The 15438-nt window shown below is 39.3% G+C and overlaps 2 protein-coding genes across 2 annotated transcripts in view; one reads left to right on the top strand and one right to left on the bottom strand.

The window, feature by feature from the left end:
* LOC307009887 (uncharacterized protein) overlaps positions 1-13012 on the top strand; it is a 28359-nt gene extending 15347 nt beyond the window's left edge. The window contains exons 7-13 of the mRNA XM_079634072.1: positions 455-597; positions 3011-3596; positions 6739-6837; positions 6949-7182; positions 7434-7587; positions 7697-7756; positions 8365-13012. Coding sequence (XP_079490198.1) covers positions 455-597; positions 3011-3596; positions 6739-6837; positions 6949-7182; positions 7434-7587; positions 7697-7756; positions 8365-8903 — 1815 coding nt within the window. The 3' untranslated portion in view covers positions 8904-13012. The remainder of the gene's footprint in view (positions 1-454; positions 598-3010; positions 3597-6738; positions 6838-6948; positions 7183-7433; positions 7588-7696; positions 7757-8364) is intronic.
* A 499-nt stretch (positions 13013-13511) lies between these two features.
* rangap1a (RAN GTPase activating protein 1a) overlaps positions 13512-15438 on the bottom strand; it is a 36639-nt gene continuing 34712 nt past the window's right edge. The window contains exons 15-16 of the mRNA XM_079615854.1: positions 13759-13880; positions 13512-13663 (exon numbers count right to left, since the gene is read on the bottom strand). Coding sequence (XP_079471980.1) covers positions 13582-13663; positions 13759-13880 — 204 coding nt within the window. The 3' untranslated portion in view covers positions 13512-13581. The remainder of the gene's footprint in view (positions 13664-13758; positions 13881-15438) is intronic.

Raw genomic sequence — 15438 nt, 5'->3', positions numbered from 1 at the left:
GAACTCGCTAAATTTTTTTAAAGTAGCCTACAATTTTTATGGTAACGCAATTTCAAAACGGGTTTCACAGGCTGAATCTTGAGTTTGTAAGCTTTCCAATGATATATAACATGTCAACATTATATTATGAGTATGCAATGGCAGTTACAGTTATAGATTTGGTCCTTTTTTATGCCCTAAACAGGCAATGTGATCTGGGAGTCACAACTCATAAAATCCAAAATACATAACATTTTTCAAAAATTATTTTGGATATGATTTACTTATTAAGTCGAGATGATATAAAAAATTACATGACATTATTTGTTGCTTATCATTTTCTACTCTTGCCTGGTTAAACAAAAAAAAAAGTTATAATGACATATCAGCAAGTTAAAGAAAGCGCGTATAGCCTATAGCCTATAGTGTTTTGATTATGTTTGTATGAATAGAATAATTCTGTGACTTTATTTAGTGTGGATCATGTGACAATACGGGAAGTAAGAGTCCGATTTTGTTCACACATGTTTATCAACGCCAGAAAACACCACATGCCTATCTTCAAATCGATCGACGGATCATAAATAATAAACTCCAGAAATTAACGACGCAGAAGTGGTGAGTTCACATGTAAGTTTAGTATTTTAAGTTTTACCTAAAATTTTAGGAGTTATTAGAGTTTTTATGAATATTTGTTTGAGGTGTGCTAGTTTCGGTTTTGCGGAATCTACAGAGCGCGCTGGTGAAGTGCAGTCTGACTGAAAGAGTCACATGTGAATACACAGCTGTTATGACAAGGCAAGGTAAAATGTTAAAAAAAATGTTTTTTTGTGCGTTCTTTGTGTGCAAATAAAGTACATTTTCCATGTTACCGCTTTTACTTTTGTTCAGCCCTTACGCCACGCGCCTGCTCTTTCGGTAGAGCAGAACGTCGTTTTATTTTCCTAGATCAATTTCATAGACTTTTTAGTTATTTATTTATTGCACAAGTCATACATACATAAATGTTTAATTATTCACTCATTACGTGTATGAACGAAAAAAAAGGAACAGGAAGAAGAACATCTTATAATAGCCTACCTGTCGCTTATTTGTGCACATAAAAAAACCAAACCAAAAAAAACCCCGCTGCTTTATCAATGAATCAACCCCAATCCTCACCCCAAACATTTTCAGTAATACCTCTCTTTACACTTAATTATCATCATTTTAAGCATGTTAGTCATCATTTTTCTTGTAACATTTCTGTATTTTTTTCTTTATACAATTTCTTAAATTTACAAACACTTTTGCAGCACTTCAGTTCATAGTCCAAGGTGTTCCACAATTTAATTCCGTAAATAGACAAACACTTCTGTTTTTGTGTAGTGCATGCGAAAAGTTTTAAAATGATATTGCCTTCTATGGCCATCTTCCTCTGGTACAAAAGTGAATACATTTAGTAAAACCATAGGCAGAACTCTCTGCTTAGTTTTCTTTCCACATACAAATCAAAATCTTCAAATCAAATCAACTATTTCATCAGCCAACAACACCACCACCGTTTTGAAGAATTTTTGAGAATATGCCTTTAAAAGTATCATATGTCTTTAAAAACTAGTAGTAAGCTACAACTGAAATTAAGAAACATCAATACATTTGTATTACTAGTAGGCTACTTAAAGCACAATATATTTTGAATGAGCTAAAACGTGGCATTCATGTTTGAATTAAAATGATCATAAACAGAGGAATTATCATATTTTAATGGTTGTGTGTGAAACAAATTACTGATCATTCAGTTTATTTATTTAGGTCTGAAATTGATAAATGTTACCAAGATGTAATTTTTTCCCCATCTGTTTAACAGCATTCATTTTACAGTAGTCTTTAACGCCTGTCAAACTTGGGGCTCATGAATAATAATAATGTCATGAGCATCCCCCTGAACTGGAGCATTTTGCACGTGGAGCATTTACTGAACTGATTTGCTGAATCAAACCGCAGGCATGCTCTTTCTCTTCCAATGTACCATGGGGGGTGGAGCTCAGATCGAGCATCCTTCATGGACAGCAAGCCAAGTTTGTTTAGCATTAACTATTAAAGGATTAGTTCACCTCAAAATGAACATTTCCTGATAATTTACTCACCCCAAAGCCATCCAAGATGTTCATGTCTTTCTTTCTTCAGTGGAATAGAATTTTTTTTTTTTGAGGAAAATATTTCAGGATTTTTCTCCACACAATGGACTTCAATCGCAACCAAAATGTTGAAGTCCAAATCAATGCAGTTGCCAAGGGCGTTGACGTGCTTTAAAGGGCTCTGCATGATTTCAGCTAACAAACTAAAATGAATATGCTTTTTAACCACAATTGTTCATCTTCTGCTGGTCTGCGATGCGCCAGGCATTACATAATCACGTTGGAAAGGTCACGGTGGACGTACGCGTTTAGGTTTCAAAAGATTTTAACATCCAGGATGAAAGGACCATTTTAAGCCATAAACTCACACAAAGAAATAAATATGCCATTCAACAGACAATTAAATTTGAACAATCTTCCTTCTCCACGCTAGTAAACAATGGGGCGGTACTTCCACTTGACCTTTCCAACGTGATGACGTAATGCCCGGCGCGTCGCAGACCGGCACAAGACGAACAATTGTGGTTAAAAAAGTATATGTTTTTTTTTTGTGTTTTTTTATGACAGATAGTTTCGCTAGATAAGACCCTATTCCTCAGCTGAAATCATGCAGAGCCCTTAGAAGCACTTTAAAGTCCTTTAAAACTGCATTGATTTGGACTTCAACATTTTGGTTGTCATTGAAATCCATTGTGTGGAGAAAAATCCTGAAATGTTTTCCTAAATTTTTTTAATTTATTTTCCACTGAAGAAAGAAAGACATGAAAATATTGGATGGCATTGGAGTGAGAAAATGATCAGGAAATTTTCCTTTTGAGGTGAACTAATCCTTTAAGACTGGATGGGCAGGCGAACTCATGAAAGGACCACAGTAAACTAATGAACTGCTCCCTCTATCTGTGTGTTTACAGTGAAATGGCAGAAGCCAGTATTTCAGTGGATCAGGATCAGTTCGACTGTTCAGTGTGTTTGGATCTATTGAAGGATCCAGTGACGATTCCCTGTGGACACAGTTACTGTATGAACTGCATCTCAGATTTCTGGAATAATGAGAGAATCTGCAGATGTCCTTTATGCAACCAAACCTTCACACTAAGACCGGTTTTAAGTAAGAATGTGGTGTTTGCTGAAATTGTGGAGAAACTCAAGGCGACGAGACTCCAATCTGTTGCTCCTGTGGTTCCTCACACTGGATCTGGAGATGTGCAGTGCGACTCCTGCACTGGAAATAAACAGAAAGCAGTGAAGTCGTGTCAGGAGTGTCTAAGCTCTTACTGTCAAATTCACCTTGAACAGCATGAGAATCTCTTCAGAGGTAAAGGACACAATCTGATGGACGCCACTGGACGACTGCAGGAGATGATCTGCCCTCAACATGGTAAAATACTGGAGATTTACTGCCGTACCGACCAGCGGTGTATCTGTATGCTGTGTTTGGTGGATGAACACAAAAATCATGACACTGTATCGACTGCAGCAGCGAGGACTGAGGAACAGGTACTGCTTCATACTATAGGTTAAGCAAGCTCCTTTTTAAAGTCAACTGTTATGTGATTAAAGTCTTGCAACTAGAGGCTGAAGTTTGTGAGCAATGTAGGCTTGAGAAGCCTGAACCTCGAGCTTGAGGCTTGAACTCGTGTTGCCTTGTGAACAGCTTACTTCAAAAGCAGAAAGGTACAGCGGGTGAAATATGTATTGAATACGTTACCATTTTTCTCAGTAAATATATTTCCAAAGATGCTATTGACATGACATTTTCACCAGATGTTGGTAACAACCCAAGTAATCCATACATACAAAGAAACCAAAACAAATAAGTTCGGAAATTAAGTTATGTGTAATAATGTGAAATGATGACACAGGGAAAAAGTATTGAACACATGAAGAAAGGGAGGTGCAAAAAGGCATGGGAAGCCAAGACAACAGCTGAAAACTATCAGTAATTAAAAAGCAATCCAGCTGTCAGTGCAAAGTAATATCAGCTGGTTCAGTCCCAACTGATGGCCTACAAAAAGGTCTCATTGCCAAGGTGTCACTCAAGACACATCTCATGATGGGTAAAAGCAAAGAGCTGTCTCAAGACCTTCGCAACCTAATTGTTGCAAAACATAATGATGGCATTGGTTATAGGCACATTTCTAAGCTTCTGAATGTTCCAGAGGAGTGAAAAGAATAATCAGAGTTGTCCAAGAGTAATTCCACACATGTTCCACATATGGCGGAAGAGCACTTCGACTCGGCGCAATAATATCATCACTCCTGATGATATTACTGTGATGATATTACTGCGCCAAGTCGAAGTGCTCCAAGTGCTATTCCGCCATACATTATACTGTAGTTATCCCTTTTAACCCACTTAGAAAAGCGCCACGTTTTATTTTGTGTCACCATACTTGGTCGTGTAACTGTTAGGGCTGTCACTTTTGTGAAAAAAATCCTTTTCGATTTTCGAGACCTATGTGTTCATTGAATCGATTGTAAAATCGATTTTCCATGTCTAAAGACGTTTCCATTTTCATAGCCAAATATAGGCCAATCCACGGACAACTAACAGGCAGGACGAACGTAAAGAGGGCGCTTGAAACGCACAATATTTCTGATGATTTATTGGCATGAAATTTCGTGTACAATTACAAACAGGAGTATAACATTCTCGAAAAGCAGAGTGTACTGCCATAACATCAATGACAAACATTACTGCAGGCTTTAACATGGCTGTTTTCACGATTAGAAATGTCAAACAAATTTCACCTACGTAGCCTGTAGCCCGAGTCTGTAAGCTATCTGGGTAACACTTTATTTTACGGTGCCCGTGATACAGAGTAATTACATAATTAAGTACTTAGTAGTAGATGTTGTAATAACATGTAACTACATGTACTTAACATGTAATTAAGTTATGGAACAGCCTGTACTTACACATTGTAATTACACACATGTAATAGGCAGCTACTGTTACACATATGTAACAAGCCGGGTCAGTTACATATGTGTTACCAACTTGGTACAATGTAATTATATAAGAAAGTACTTAGTACTACACAATGTAACAAAAAGTGTATCAAGCTTAAGTGTACTTCATGTGTATCTACATACCTTATCCATCTGTACTGTAGTTTGGATTAACTCACTAGTTCACAGCATAAATACATGTAGTAGCTTCCAAATTACATTGCAATTACACAATATTACACAGGGATAAGCTACGTAAAATAAAGTGTATCAAGACTGTACTTAAGTGTACTTCATGTGTACAGATGGATAAGGTATTTAGATACACATGAAGTACACTTAAGTATATTCTTGATACACTTTATTTTACGTAGCTTATCCCTGTGTAATATTATGTAAATGTAATTAGGAAGCTACTACATGTATTTATGCTGTGAACTAGTGAGTTAATCCAAACTACAGTACAGATGGATAAGGTATGTAGATACACATGAAGTACACTTAAGTACAGTCTTGATACACTTTTTGTTACATTGTGTAGTACTAAGTACTTTCTTATATAATTACATTGTACCAAGTTGGTAACACATATGTAACTGACCCGGCTTGTTACATATGTGTAACAGTAGCTGCCTATTACATGTGTGTAATTACAATGTGTAAGTACAGGCTGTTCCATAACTTAATTACATGTTAAGTACATGTAGTTACATGTTATTACAACATCTACTACTAAGTACTTAATTATGTAATTACTCTGTATCACGGACACCGTAAAATAAAGTGTTACCGCTATCTGTAGCCTATGCTTGAAATTTTCTAAATACTGGCGACATCTTACACAGAAGTAGGCTATAATTTGCTGTTATGTGTGTTTATCAGAACCTGCAGTTGCTGTGTGATGCGCGTTCGCTGCGGGCGTATCGTGACGAGCTGGAGAGCGCCTTTCAGACAGGGCACGGCATTCGCGGCGCTATGAGACCCATTCATTTCAATGGCTTGCGAGACATTCTGTTTTGTTTTTACCTCCAAAACACACCAACAATTGGTCAGATCTATGCCATTGGACTGTGCGGTTCAATGGCTGAGCCATTCAATAGGCTACAGATAGCGCGAGACGTTTTGTTGCTGGGTCGACCAAGCGGTGCGCACGCCGCGGTCAAAGTTCAATCGCGCAAATCGCGTTGTATCTGAAGCGGCCAGCGCCGCGCATTCTGCGTCCTGAAAGCCTTTAAAATCGATTCCCTATTTTCATTTTCGAAACTTGTGTTGATTGGTCCGATCGATTGTGCAATCGATTTTCGAACAAAAAGTGACAGCCCTAGTAACTGTATTTAAATAGGGAAAAAGTGGAGGTGTTTGATCGCTTCTAACTTCATCTCTGTTTGGTCCCTAATGAATGAACTGGGCTAAGCTAAGTGCTATCAAAGTGTCACCGCGTGCCAGAGCGATTGAGTGCACGCACTGAGACGAGCGAGGTATGTATCAACTCGTCTTAGTTAAGGCAATACCATAGTTTAATATGAAAAAACGGTGGAGTGTTCCTTTAACACTATTGCTGTTTGTACTACATTTTTGATCAAATAAATGCAGCCTTAGTGAGCATAAGAGACTTCTTTCAAAAACAAAATCTTACTGACCTCAAACATTTGAATGATAGTGTAAATTTAATAATTTTTGTTTTCAGCAGAGACATTTTGAAGAAACACAGAGAAACATCCAGACGAGAATCCAGCAGAGAGAGGAAGGTCTTCAGGCGTTGATAGAGGCTGTGGCGTCTCATAAGGTGAGTTTGGAGAAGAAGAGAAGTTTGAGTCTCAGTTTGGACTTTCCTCCAGTGCTGGAGCTCTGCTAGTCCCACTGAAGCCACGGTGTGATTGTGATGTGTGTGTAACAGCGCTCTGCACAGACGGCAGTGGAGGACAGTGAGAGGATCTTCACTGAGCTCATCCGCTCCTTTGAGATACGTCGCTCTGAGGTGACGCAGCTGATCAGAGATCAGGAAAGATCTGCAGTGAGTCGAGCTGAAGAACGACTGGAGCGACTGAAGCAGGAGATCGAGGATCTGAGGAGGAGAGACGCTGAGCTGAAGAAGCTTTCACACACACACGATCATGTTCATTTCCTCCAGGTAACAGAGATCTTCTCAAACACTCCCACTAAGCAAAATGATGTCCAAAACACGTCTTTTCAACGTCTTTGTCACAAAAGTCGGACGTTGATAAGACGTCTATTATCAGTGGACTTCTTATCAACGTCCGACTTTTGTGACAAAGACGTTGAAAAGACGTGTTTTGGACATAATTTTGCTTAGTGGGCTGAGGACTTTTGTAATTCAAAAATCTAAACTTCAGCAATTACAGGGAGTTTTTGTTTCTGTAGAGTTTGCAGTCTCTTGTAAATCTCTCTGGATCTACAGACGGCTTCAGTATCAGTTCTCATCTGTCTTTTGACAACATAGTGAATTCAGTCTCTCAACTCAGAGACAAACTTCTGCAGTTCTGCAGAGAGACTATAGAAAAGTCATATGGAATAGGTAAAGACGTCTATTCTCAGAAATGAGTTCAGCATTATATATATATGTACTGTACATGCATATACATTCTTAGTGAGAATTAAACTGCAGATGTGTTTTGTTTCCATAGTGAAATCCATCCAGATTTTTGGCGCCCCTGAATATCAGACCAGAGAAGAGTTTCTACAATGTGAGTTACTATGAACATGAGTTTGACTAATAGTGACTTTTATGGCCTTTTTGTGTTGCATTGCATGGACTACAAAAAAACAATTATAAAATCAATGAGAAAAATAATCAACACATTTTATTATTAATTATTTAAATTACTGAAAATGCATGTCATCAAGATGGAGACGAATCATTTTTAATTAAACTATTCATTTTCAAAGACAATTTGTTGACGGGCATAAATAGACAAATCTACTGAAAATTTTACCATATTTGACGCTTGTAACACAAGTAAAACATTTTTGAATAGATATTTGTAAATGGGGTTGCTTTTATAAATGAAAGTAACACATTACTGTTTGTGGGTGATAACATATACTGTTACCTGTTAAATGATTAGTTTATAGTATTTTTGCACACATTGTTTAGCATAGGTTTGTTGCAACTCTAAATAAAAATGTACTTCATAGGTTGAAATGGATTGAGGTTTCATTGGTGATTTTACCAGTCGGAGAGACACATTTAAAATAAAAAAGTAAAACTTTAGAATTATAAAACTAAGGGACCTGCTAATGTGTTATAATAATGATGGAAGGTCATGAGTGATTATTTCTTTATTTGTATCAGATTACCGTCTGTTGACTCTGGATCCAAACTCGGTGAATCATTGGATCCGTCTGTCTGAAGAAAACACCGTGATCACTTTGGCTGACACGTATCAGCCGTATCCTGAACATCCAGAGAGATTCGATTATTGGATGGAGGCGTTGTGTGCGGAGAGCGTTACTGGACGCTGTTACTGGGAGGTGGAGTGGGCTGGTGAAGGGAAACTAGGAGTGGTTATAGGAGTAACATATAAGAGCATCAGCAGGAAAGGAATTGGTCCTGAAAGTATGGCTGGGTTTAATGATCAGTCGTGTAGTTTGTACTGCACTCCCACTTTCTGCTCATTCTGTCACAATAACATTGAGATCGTCCTTCCTGTAGTGTCCAGCGGTAGAATAGGAGTGTATGTGGATCACAGCGCAGGGATTTTGTCCTTCTACAGCGTCTCAGACACAATAAGTCTCATCCACAGAATCCAGGCCACATTCATCCAGCCGCTCTACGCCGTGTTTGGATTAGATAGACACTCAAGGGTGAAACTGTGTCGTCTGACCAATTAAATCATAGAGAGGTTCTACCAATTAATTTATCATATGCCCTACTGAACCCTTTGAAAATCTGTATTTCTGCATTGACGATCAATTAAAAAAGGGGACAAACACAATCAGACTAAACTAATAACACAAACTATTGTACTTGTCACATTTTATACTGAATACACTGAATCATTCACAGTGCAGGGTGGAGAACGGTGGTGTACATTTTCTTTAAAAAGTGATGTGTGTGTATGTGTGTGTGTGGTGGTGGGGTCTTAATACAAGGCTTATAGACCTTATTGAGAGCAGTGCCACGACAGGTATACTAAACGAGGCTGACAAAGATGGAGCTGGTCTATATTATAGGTTAAAATAACAAATGCACAAAAAAGTTTCCTAATGGTCTGGTGGTTGAACGTCTCGGTTACATGTGTAACCCTTGTACCCTAAAGGAAGTAACCACGTCGGACTGATCAACGAATAGGAATCTCGCTAGAGAGCCCAATCTACTTGAGTGTAACTAAACAAGCCAATGCACATTGCGATATTTGCATCAGCTACTCCGCCTAGCATCTCGAGTATATAGTGAGCATCTTCATGTTCATATAAATCGCATCTTTATGTTTTCGCTGAGGAGCCAAGGGATGGGAGATGGGACAGTCCTGTCAATCACTGCTGTTCCGCATGACCCTACTCAGTGAGACTATTGGATAACACTGACTACGTTTACAAGCTGTTAAAATTCGGGTTAAGGTCACTATTCGGGTTTCTGAAACATTCGGGATAACCCGTTTACATGCGTGAGCAGAGAGAGTTACTCCTGTATACATGGAATGTGTAATCAGTCGCCAATATCCCGATGTAAACGGCATTTCCGATTCTTCTTCCTGTATCCAAAGACAACAACAACAACAGCAGCAGCAGGCGGATAATGAATACTTTGGGGCGTCCGTACAAACCCTGCTTCGCGTAACTTTTCGGTCACTTTCTTTTAAATCTCACTATCTCGGTACTTTCTGCCGTCAATAAAATACATTATATTCTTGCTTTTCACCACACTAATAAAGAAATTGGTCTCCTCCTCGCTCCAAAAGTGTGGTGCTGTGCTGCGTCTCGCCATGTTAACCTCGACTTGTTTACTTCCGCTATACTGCACGCGGGGTTTTTTTATGCGCCGTCTCTACTCAAAAGACCAAGATTCCTTGCGAATAGAACATGCGCAGAACAGACATTTTGATGGGGATATGCCGAAACGCGTTTACAAGACCAAATATTCGGGTTAGAAAAGGGGTACCCCAGGTATAATATCCCGGTTTTTAAAAAACGGGATATGAGCATATCCGGGTTTTTGCCGGTGTTTACATGGCCGTGCGCGACTGGGTTATTGCTAATATTCCGGTTTTGAACGGGTTATTGGCTGCATCTAAAGGTAGTCACTGAGAAAGCGTTCCCTTTCCACTGGAAGTGGAAAAAAAAGGTGACTCCAGCCTCATCAAAGGGGGGCACCCCTAAGGGAAAGACACTGGCTTATGTTTATGAGTTATACCGTGGATAAATACACCTGCGATCCCCTCGGTCACTACACATGGGCACACAGCCTAGTACTGGTTCTACAGATACAACGGATGCAGGCTGCGTCCGGCTGCCGGGGTGATGGATAAACTCAACAGGTTTTGCTCTGGAGAATATAAGCGAGCAGTTTAGGGTGCAGCAAGATAACATTGAGCCGGGCCTCTCGGTGCTTCTACCCGTTTGAGGTGAGGACACCGGCTCAACACGTAGCCTATAGAATCTAGCGAACTTGTTGGGTGTCGTCGAGCCCGCAGCTCTACAGATATCCGTCAGCGAGCCATCCCGTGCCAGCGCCCAGGAGGATGCAATTCTCCTAGCGGAGTGAGCTCGCAAACCTGAGCGTGCAAGACACACCTTGTGCTTGGTATGCCAAGGTGATGGCATCCACTATCCAGTGGGAGACAGCCTTTCCCTTCTGCTGGCCTCTGTAACAGACAAAGAGCTGGTCTGAGGTCCTGGCGCTTTGTGTTCGGTCCACGTACAGTCGGAGAGCGCGGACAGGGCAAAGGCAGGGATGGGTCTGCCTCCTCCCTGGGCAGCGTTTGAAGGTTCGCCACCTGGTGCCTGAAGGGAGTGGTAAGAACCTTGGGCACATAGCCATAACTGAACTCTAGGCACGATTCGTCGACTAAAAATGCTTGCAGGTCCCCTACCCTCTTAAAGGAGTAATTTCTTCATAGACAAGACTTTTAACTCTGCTGACTGCAGAGGCTCGAACGAGGCATTCTGAAGTGCTCTGAGCACCAGAGACTAATCTCAAGAAGGTATGGAGGGCGGGCAAGAAAAGATTTCGTGCTCGTGCAGAATTGATGGTGTTTATTACCTTCTGGGGTAGGTCACCTAGAACCTCCGGTCTGTTGCGGTATGAAGCTCTTGTAGAACTTCTGGGTCATGACGACCCTCGTGCAGGTCCTTGAGCGCTTTGGTTCGATGGACCTGCAAGAATGCCATTTGTGTAATGTGGAGGGCGGCTTCTCCACAGGCCTGTTAAGCCTTTCCACAGTTAGACCAGACGAGTGCTTACATGGGGGAAGACACGGATCACCCCGCCAGGTGGAGTTAGGGCACAGTTGGTAAATGGTAAATGGACTGCATTTATATAGCGCTTTCACAGACCCAATGGCCACCAAAGCGCTTTACACATTGCCTCACATTCACCCATTCACACACCGACGGCGGTGTCAGCCATGCAAGGCGCCATCCAGCTCGTCTGGAGCAGCTGGGGTTAGGTGTCTTGCTCATGGACACCTCGACACTTGGTCAGGTGGAACCGGGGATTGAACCACCAACCTTCCAGTTTGTAGACAACCTACATGAACCACTGAGCCACTGCCGCCAGTTGCATCACAACTGCCTGTTCCACTGGGAAGATCTGTAAAGCTGTAAACCAGCGTCTGTGAAAAACTGACATTCTTCTTTCAGACGAATACAATCGGAGTTATATTAAAACATGTCCTGGCTCTTCTTAGCTTTATATTGGCTGAGCATTTCTGTTTTGAAGTCCATAAAAGGCCATAAGCTAGACTTTTACTTTGTAACGTGTTAAATATGAATATTTTTCTTACACAAATGCATCGCTTCGCTTCAGAAGGCCTTTATTAACCCCCGGAGCCGTGTGGAGCACTTTTATGATAGACAGATGCACTTTAATGGACTTCAAAACAGAAACCGCAATTCACTGCCATTATAAAGCATGGACACTTAGGATAAGCTTGGAGCCAGGACATTTTTTTAATATAACTCTGATTGTATTTGTATGAAAGAAGAATATCATATACACCTAGGATGACTTGAGGGTTAGTAAATCATGGGCTAATTTTCAATTTTGGGTGAACTATCCCTTTAAGCGTGTCAGAAGTTCTCAGGTTTTGCGTTCTAATCCCTAGTTGTTGTTTTTTTTCCTCATAAAAAGATGTTCATCAATGACATTTGTGTGCATTTTGTTGTGATTTCACCAGAATGACTAGAGTCACATGATTTAAAAAAACATTCCAGTCCAAGACTGCCTCTTATTTAACATAAACAAAACTAAATGAATTCTCTTCTGGTTAACTGGAGATGTTGATAAGTTATCGGTAAGTTTCTTCGACGAATGCTTTATCTTCAAAAATAGAGTTTAGGGTGTTTTCAAGCACAAGTTAAAACTTTATATTGCGTACATGTTTACTAATTTTGTCGATCAGCTTCCTCCTCTTTTTTTTTTTTCTTCTGTCAAGTCAAATGTATTATATTTGTGATGATAAAATGAGGAGTGTATACTCACTGTATGCTAACCTGCTTGTGAACACTATTTAATTGAATGCTTCTGAGCAACATTGATGAACTGTATAGCCCTATAACCAGTCTTTGGTCATGTTTGTCCCCGGCCCGCTATGTTTTGTATGGTTTTGTTGTGTCCTATGTATAAAACAATGTCTGCCCTAATTGAGAATTAGCATTAGCACACGTTATAGCCTATGCTTGCACGTTCTGAACTATGTTGTTTGATGCAAACAAAATACTGCAAAACAATTAGTGGATTTTGGTGATCTGAATATATTAAATATCATTACCTGCACTCTAAAATAATAATAAATGAATAAAGCAAAAGAAAACCAAGACTGGCTTCTTGTCTTCACTACAGCTCAGATTTCCAGCTTCACTATCAAATATCTATCAAACACAATGGATTTCCTTTATTATTAAATCAACCAATAATCGTAGATCCGCATGTTTCCACTCTAGCTTCTTCAGTCTCAGAACCATTGCAGAAATGCATGTGCGTGCCTCTTTTCAAAGTTAATGGTCAAAAGTATTGATATTAACTATAAATGTTATAAGTGGAACAAAAAGTGTTAAACTGTCTGTTAATATATTAAAAAAGGAGATATTCCACTTCAACTGAGGTAATAAATGAACTTGCTTCTAAGCTAGCACAATTACGATGTGAATTTAAAAGAAACTAATCATGGAGACTTTCTTTTTAGTACAATATAATTTTTTGTCTGTTATTTTAACTTATTTTTACAGTTAATGTACAGTTCTTTATTATTATTGAAGAAAATGCAGGAAGATGACAGGTGACGTTTCAAAACTTGTTAGTTTATTATTAAGAATCGCATGGAACTCATTTAAGCAAATGTGTGTGTTTTCAGCTCTCAGCTGTGAGTTTCTGCAGGGTGAATTTCAGGCGGTCTCGAGAACTGCTGCACACCTCCAGCGACTTATTCTGCCTGCATAAGTAATCGAACACACAAACAAAGAGAAGATTCAGTCATCACATGCTATACAGAACATTACATTCATAAACATTTGTTAGTTGAGTTACCTGGCCAAGAAAGCATTGAGGACAGTGATGTGATCTCGGGGGAAATAACTCTGTTTTACTGCATGTTCCAAACACTGTAGATGACCTGGGACCACCTTCACCGCCTTTAACTTATCCTCACTCTAGAGAAAGAGAGAGAAATACCTGAACATCAAAACATGCTTTCCACCATCAGCTGAAAGGTTCTAGTCATGGTGAGCAGTGAAACCCGGTGCATTTCTAATAGGACAGGGGTTTTCAAACTGAGGTTGCACATGAAAATTACAGCATTTATATTGAGAAAGGGTTTTGTTTGCAATGGGATCATCATATTTGAGGATATTAGAACATGGTTCGGTACAATTGTAAAAGCCCAAACTAGTATACTAGTACAGAAACATACAGACTAGTATAGTAATGCACGATTCAGTTACAGTAACCATGTTAAAATATCAAATGGCATTCATAACCTATTTTAGTTACGTGATATGACATATTTCCAAGTGAAAGGGTATTAATCAAGAAAAAAATATGGTTACACTTAATTTGAAGGTGTTATTGTTACAGTGTAATTATACATTTAAGTACTGAGTAATCCTAATCGGTAACACTTGATTTTACGGTGTCCGTGATACAGAGTAATTACATAATTAAGTACTTAGTAGTAGATGTTGTAATAACATGTAACTACATGTACTTAACATGTAATTAAGTTATGGAACAGCCTGTACTTACACATTGTAATTACACACATGTAATAGGCAGCTACTGTTACACATATGTAACAAGCCGGGTCAGTTACATATGTGTTACCGACTTGGTACAATGTAATTATATAAGAAAGTACTTAGTACTACACAATGTAACAAAAAGTACTTAAATATGTTACTAAGGTGTGAAAAGCCTGCAGGGGTAACATGGGCTGTTACGCCTATGTAATGGTCAAAGTCTGTTACACAGCTGTTAGTGTAACCGGGAGATCCAGATCTGTATTTTAGTTCGAATTAACTCACTAGTTCACAGCATAAATACATGTAGTAGTTTCCTAATTACATTGAAATTACATAATATTACACAGGGATAAGCTACGTAAAATAAAGTGTATCAAGACTGTACTTAAGTGTACTTCATGTGTATCTACATACCTTATCCATCTGTACCTTAGTTTGAATTAACTAACAAGTTCACAGCTTAAGTACAGTCTTGATACACTTTATTTTACGTAGCTTATCCCTGTGTAATATTATGTAATTTCAATGAACTAGTGAGTTAATTCGAACTAAAGTACAGATCTGGATCTCCCGGTTACACTAACAGCTGTGTAACAGACTTTGACCATTACATAGGCGTAACAGCCCATGTTACCCCTGCAGGATTTTTCACACCTAAGGCTACGTTCACACTTAGCGTCTTTTTTGACAAAAAAAAGTTAACAACGGCGTTTTTTTAGCAAAAAAAAAAAAACGCTGCGTGTTCGGTTACAAATAGCAGCCGAGCGCGTCTTTTGTTGCTATAACAACAGCTGCGACAGTAGCTAGTGCTGTGTGATGCAAAAAATGTCGAGAAAGAGAAAGTTGGCTCTTGCGTTGGCTTTTGAAGTTACCGGGGAGGAGAATGTCGGTTCACAAAGACGTTTGTGGGTGCACGACATTATACGGGGAAGGAAACTGTATGGTGCTTACAACAATTTAGTCCAGGAGC

Source organism: Phoxinus phoxinus, assembly GCF_949152265.1.
Source record: "Phoxinus phoxinus genome assembly, chromosome: 1".
NCBI classification, from domain to species: Eukaryota; Metazoa; Chordata; class Actinopteri; order Cypriniformes; family Leuciscidae; genus Phoxinus; species Phoxinus phoxinus.
The sequence above is the reverse complement of the archived record's forward strand: the minus strand, read 5'-3'. Positions and strand labels throughout refer to the sequence as shown.